Here is a 6648-nt window from a genome sequence, read left to right as displayed (position 1 = left end):
TTGAAACGGCTAAGAGAATTTGTCAAAAGGAACAGGAAGAGATAGAGGCACTCATTAAAGCAATAGAGGATAATCATACAATAGACGAGTCCAAAGCTTTGCTTGAAAAAATTGATAAAGAAATTGCCACATTCAGGGATAACACTATCAATTTCAGGTCCAACAAGTTCGAAAAGGACGTTAAGGCCTTCAAGATCGAGTCTGTTTACCCGTACTTGAAAGATGATTACTATACCCAAATAGAATCTAGAAGAGCCTTATCACAGTACCAAGGGAGGTCCAAAAATCGATTTGTTACCTTCTCCGAGAGTTCATCGTCAGAATCAGCCAACGACTCAGATCCAAGGGAGGGACCCTCAAAAATAACTCCTTTTTTAGAGAAGGGCGAAGGCAGAGGCAGGGCCAGATTCAAACCTCAGCCCCAACCATGGGAAATGAGAACACGCAGAACTCAGTACAAGACATAAATTCGACCTCCATAGTGAACATATCTAACAAAGAACTGACTGTACATGAAAAATCTGTTGTTGAATTAGGACTTAAATTTGTGCCAACAACTAATACTGACTTGACTTATTTGAAAATAGAAGCGTTAGAGTTTTGTCGCAAATTAAGACTCAGGGCATTTTTCCATAACAAAGAAGATACAAGAGTATTAGAATCCTCTAACTTGTCCAACAAATCCACATTTGTTCCCCCAACCTACACAATTCCAAAAGAAATAATAGCTTTTGAACAGACCGTTCTGTCCTCCATCACGCAGCTAAACAAACAAAAAGTTTTCTTAAAAAGGAATATCAGTAGAGACCAACAAATGGCTTTGAACAACCTACGCTCTGATGATTCCATAGTGTTAAAACCCGCTGACAAGGGAGGCGCACTGGTGGTCTGGTCTAGAGATAAATACATAGCTGAAGCTAACAGTCAAATTAAGAACATTGACTGGTACAGAGAAGTCAAAGAAGATCCGACTCCACAAATACAAATTGAGATCCAGATGAAACTCACTGAGGGTTATGACAAGGGGATACTGGGACCAAAAGAGTTCCAATATCTCAACAAAAAGAGCCCACGTATTCCAGTAATTTATTTTCTACCGAAAATACATAAGAGCATAACTGAACCACCCGGAAGACCCATAGTCTCCGGGTGTGATTCATTATTAGAACCATTGGCCAAGTATGTGGATGTGTTCATAAAACCTTTTCTGTCCGAAGTAAAGTCACATCTCAAAGACACCACGGACTTTATTAATAAGGTAGAAGGAGTTCCATTTGATGACACGCAAGAGTTGTTGGTATACTTTGATGTCACATCTCTATACACCCAGATCCATCAGGAGGAGGGACTGGAAGCAATGGAGTATTATTTAGACACACGACCACGACCACAAAGAGTCCCCACAGACTTCATCATTGACTTAGCCAGAATAGCTCTGAAAAGAAACTACTTTCGGTTCATGGACGCGTTCTACGTGCAGGTGAAGGGGACCGCCATGGGGTGTCCTTACGCCCCGGAAATGGCGGTTCTCTTCATGTCCCTGTATGAGGAACGCTTCATTTACCAAAATAACCCATTCCAACAAAACATAAAAACATGGTATCGTTACATCGATGACATCTGGTGTCAATGGAAAGGGTCTGAAGAAATGCTGACCGAATTTCACCAATGGTTGAACACCAGACACCCAGACATTAAGTTCACGATCACACACAGTAGAACATCCCTTACCTTTTTAGATGTGGTGGTTGTTCCCTATCAAAACCAACTGTCAACTACCTTACATCGCAAAAATACTGACAAAAACACAATATTGCATTTTGCAAGCTACCACCCCAAAAGTTTGAAAACAAATTTGCCATATGGACAAATGTTGAGAATCCGACGTAACTGCTCGAGGAAGGAAGACTTCATAACTCATTCTCAAATTCTCAGTGATCAACTCGAACAAAGAGGTTACCCACGGAAATTATTAAAACATTCAGCCACACGGGCATGGCATACCCCACGTGAAGAATTACTGAGAAAAAAAGATACTAAACCTCTTGACAGACCAGTGTGTGTCACGACATTCGGGCCATACACAAACAAATTCAAGTCCATTATTCTAAAGAATTGGCATCTAATAACGAACTCAGAAGTTCCAATTGAGAAGCCGCTGTTCGCCTTAAAGAAAAATAGAAGCATCTCCCAATACATTGTGAGAGCTGACCTAGGGGTCAGCCAAGCTAAAACAGATCTACGTACATTGTGGAAACTACCACCTATAATAGGTCACCACAAATGTGGCACGTGTGCCTCCTGCCCTAGTACAATCGAAGGGGAGGAATTCCAATTTAATACAATAAAATGGACACATAAAGGATTCTCAAACTGTAAAACACACAACGTAATATATGCAATTATGTGCCCTTGTCCCAAGTTGTACATTGGGAAAACCACCCAAAAAGTGAACCAACGATTGGCCCAACATAGGTCCAGAATCAGACACAAAGTGCTGTCCGCACCTATGGTACAGCACTTTGTGGAACACCAACACACTGAGACAGATTTTAAATGGACGGTGTTACAAGCCATGAAAGCCCCCTCGAGGGGAGGAAATATTGATACCATGCTGCTTAAAAAAGAAGCATATTTAATCCTCAGGTTTAATTGCGTGATGGATGGACTGAATGAAATATCTGAACTGCAAAGATCAAGCTATTGAGTCCACTGTTCACCCACCTTCACCAATACATACATTCATTGAGATATGTCACTTGCTGCGCCAGTCACCTACCAATTACTTTTAGTTCACAACAACAGTAACAGGCAAAGCATATGCCGAAATACGGCACAAAGGGGAACACTACAAGTCCCATAATGCCTAGCACCACATATCAGCAGGAAACAGAGTTCCGCCCCGTGTTGGAAATCAGATGTTTTGCAGCAGCGGTAGAAGTGAGCGTCACGCGGCCCCTCGGAGTGTCAAGCACTGCCTCAATAGACGGAGGTAAGACGTTCACGAACGTATAAACTGAAACGCGGTCTAAACCGCGTCAAAAAAACCAAAGCTAAATGAATGTCGAGTAACGGTCGGCATCTTTAACTTCTGTTCACAGAACAGGCAACTGTGTCAAAGAAAACGTTTTGACCGACATAAAGTACAGCAGTGGTCAGCCTGTGGCGTCTGAAAACAAGTAAGCACGGTAGGGAAATAGCGCGTATATAACAATGAAACATTCGCTGCAAAGATTAGGTTGTAAATTTTATTTTTAATTTACATTTAAACGGAACCCCAACACCGCGGAACCTTAATTAGATTCCCACAAACGGTCCTTTCACCTCTACGAGGGATCAGGAACATAAGAAGTAAGTGATAGGGCAACGCAAAAACGGCTAACATGTGTCGATGAGTGTGAGAAATTCGGAAACCCATAAACCCACCATTCTCTAATCCTACTTAGGTAATGGTGAAAAAATATGGATAACTTGATGTCCCGTGTTTGAATATCACAGCCCTCAACAACGTCATAAAAGGTAAAAATCTTTGAAGGTTTTCCCTTTTTAATAAAGACAGTTAAACAGTAGAGAACAGGAGATACTGAAATGTCCCCCAATTTTACACCGTAGGCATACAGCTCAGCCCTGAAGAAGAACCCCACTGAAAAAAGGAAGGGTTTGGAAACGCGTCGGCTATACGGCTGTCTGAAAGTTGAAGCAACCCAAATGCTAGGGGTTGATACATAAACATAGGGCGACATAATTAAAGTCAGGTTGCCCAATGCGCCCATTTCTTGTAAAAATCATCTGTAACAAAACCAGTCTAGGTGTATATGATTTAATGTCAGTTTTGTATTCTAACCGTGATTGAAATTGTAATCATATCTGAATGCTTTGTTATTTGTTTTGTTCGCAAATTTTGTAATGTTTGAAACATTGTACTTATTGTTTCCTCATTGAAAAGAAATGCTTAATCCTCTGAAGTAGTACAAAATGTAAATATGTATTGAAATATTTAAAAAGTGAAATGTTTGCACAAATACCTTCTTGAAGTAACTCAAAGAAGGCACACATCAGCTGAATAAATAAGCTGTTGTGACTTGAATTCGAGTCCTGGCATTCCCTTTCTTGATATAACGTATGTTGTCCAGCCAGGACCCGTAGGACAAAACCCCCCACTGATTAAACTTGGAGCAGTAGCGGCACCCCCTCCCCTCAGCGCCTTGAGACCCTCATGGGTAAGTAGCGCGCTTTACAAGTACTCTGATTGATTGATTGATTGATTACCGCCGCCAAAGGGCTCACTTCAATGGGACGAAGAACACTAGGACAGGGGTATGAGGCAAGGATGACTGCACTTTATCCAATGTTTAGTGGTCCAATTATTTATATTGTGGGTGCCAGAAACCTGAAGTCACATACCCCTAGACTCCCAACATTTTTGTAATTCAACGCAGTGGTTCAGCACCCCACAAAGTACACAGTGACAAAAGTAGTCAGAACATCAATTGAGAAAATCCATTCAGTAGGACTTAAAGTTTTCTTTCTTGCTTTTATTCAAAGTCTTTATACAAAAAACGTAGCCAACGCATTTTGTCTGAATGACTTCTTCAGGGCGAAAGATATTGAGGATGTTTGTAGGTAGTTTTTCTCACAAGACTTTTTGATCAGAGCTTCAAGTGTGCATGGCATTAATAGCCTTAATTTAAAGGAAAAAAGGTCAGTTCCTTCTATTCGGTGTACATCGTGGCAGATAGGCCATCAGAATGGTGCCATTATTCACAACCAATTCGTATGGTATTTGTAATAAGTTTAATTTTGATCTGCGCGACGTGTTCGTTCCCCCTCGCTCCCAGTCTCAAGTTAGTAGTTCGTGAATAATGGCACCATTCTGATGGCCTATCTGCCACGATGTACACCGAATAGAAAAACTACCGACAAACATCCTCAATATCTTTCACCCTGAAGAAGTCCTTCGGACGAAACGCGTTGGCTACGTTTTTTGTATTGTCCTCTAGCAAACTAAGTACCCCGTATCTATTGGAGGTCGTGACCACTCAATTTTGTGGGCCTAGGGGAGGCACTGGTATCCTCTTTGTTACCCACTGTAGTTTGTCCTCAGTTGATAAAAATGACCCAGCGGGAGAACATTAATGGCCTCTTGACGTAATATGAAGGAGGCTGCTTGTTCAAGGATGCACCGGACCATTCCCGGAGACCCGAAGCTTAAGACTACACAGTCCCCATTAAGGTCTTTAGCTGACTGGCCAACCCATGCGACCCTTCTGACCATCTTAAACTCAGAGAAAAAGTGATTCCCAAGCCCAGTCATAGAGTTCAAGTAATGAAGGGCCTTGTTCTTGAGGACCAATGTTCCTCTTCTTGGAGTCAAAGTCTCGGGACATTGGCCAGAACTATAGTGTAGGGTGTTGCTTCTGAAGGCAGGTGAAGAAAAACATCTGATGACGTGACCCCTCCATGACCCTGTATTCTTCCCAGTGGGCCCTTGGACCTTCTTTACGTATCAATGGAGCATTGATTGGTTGCGAGAGTGGTATGTGGGGTTCGGGGGGGATTACTAGGGAGGAGGGGACAAGCTACAACATGTTGGAGTGGCCCAAATATGTTTTCCACCTGACTGGCTCCTGTAGCGTCCGACTGGCTACTCTCAGAGTGGGGGAGTGGAGCTTTAAGTATATATTGTTCAATATTGGTTAGTCTCTGATCTATTTAGCCTAATTTAGACAGGCGGGGATCGATCAAGGCTAATAGCTTGGCTTCCATCCGATTTAGAAAATCATCTTGGACCTCTGAAGGGTCCAAGTGTCGGGCCCCAGTAAGGTTGGGTCTACGCTAGACACTCCCGGCTTGATGGTAACAGGCTCAGCAGGTGGAACTAGTATCCCTCCCCTCCCTGGTGCAACACTCTTGTTCTTGGCCTGCTTTGAAATCTAGAGGCTGGCTTTAGGGGCACTGCGTGCTTTTCTTTTATTTGCTTGTGCGTTATCTCGGGGAGCTAGTGTTGTCTTTTGCTGTCTTGTAAGCATAATAGTAGGGGTAGCTAAAAGAGAGGAAGATATGCTATCCAAACGACTGGAGAGGAAATGGCGCCTCAGCTACCTCCCATCGGACAAAACTAGTTATAGAACAGCAATTAAAAATTACAAAACGGAAATTCATCTAGCGCAATCTAAATATTTCGAACTCAAGATTGAGAACGCAGCTTCCAAACCCAAAGAGATCTATCGAATAGCCAAAACCTTCCTGCAACTTCCAGAACCTGCAAAGCACCATAACAACACTCAGATCCACTGTGAGGAAATAGCTGACTTCTTTCACCAGAAAATAGAAACCATCAATTCTTCTTTTCCCCACCCGTCACTCTACCCACTGATTTCGTCAACACAGGGTGTACGATAGTCCCTTCTCACGATCTCAACAGCTTTCCTCCTTTAGATCTCACCAAGCTGGAGAAACTTATGGGACAGGTTAAATCTGGATCACCTACCGACCCAGCACCTCCCAGTACCCTCACCCAGATTACTCATCTGATCTCGCCCACCATCCTAGACCTGCTCAATTCCTCACTCCATACTGGTATTGTCCCTCCTCTATGGAAGAGAGGAATGGTCAGAGCTCTATTAAAAAAACCTAATCTTGACCAAT

General features: G+C 42.6%; 1 protein-coding gene across 1 annotated transcript in view; it reads left to right on the top strand.

Moving 5' to 3' along the window:
* Positions 1 to 427: 427 nt before the first annotated feature.
* Positions 428 to 6648, top strand: part of LOC147709484 (uncharacterized) — a 189232-nt gene continuing 183011 nt past the window's right edge. Inside the window, exon 1 of the mRNA XM_086926004.1 lies at positions 428 to 1073. Coding sequence (XP_086782130.1) covers positions 428 to 1073 — 646 coding nt within the window. The remainder of the gene's footprint in view (positions 1074 to 6648) is intronic.

This window comes from Lissotriton vulgaris, chromosome 6 (assembly GCF_964263255.1).
Source record: "Lissotriton vulgaris chromosome 6, aLisVul1.2, whole genome shotgun sequence".
NCBI classification, from domain to species: domain Eukaryota; kingdom Metazoa; phylum Chordata; class Amphibia; order Caudata; family Salamandridae; genus Lissotriton; species Lissotriton vulgaris.
This window is presented reverse-complemented; position numbering and strand designations above follow the sequence as displayed.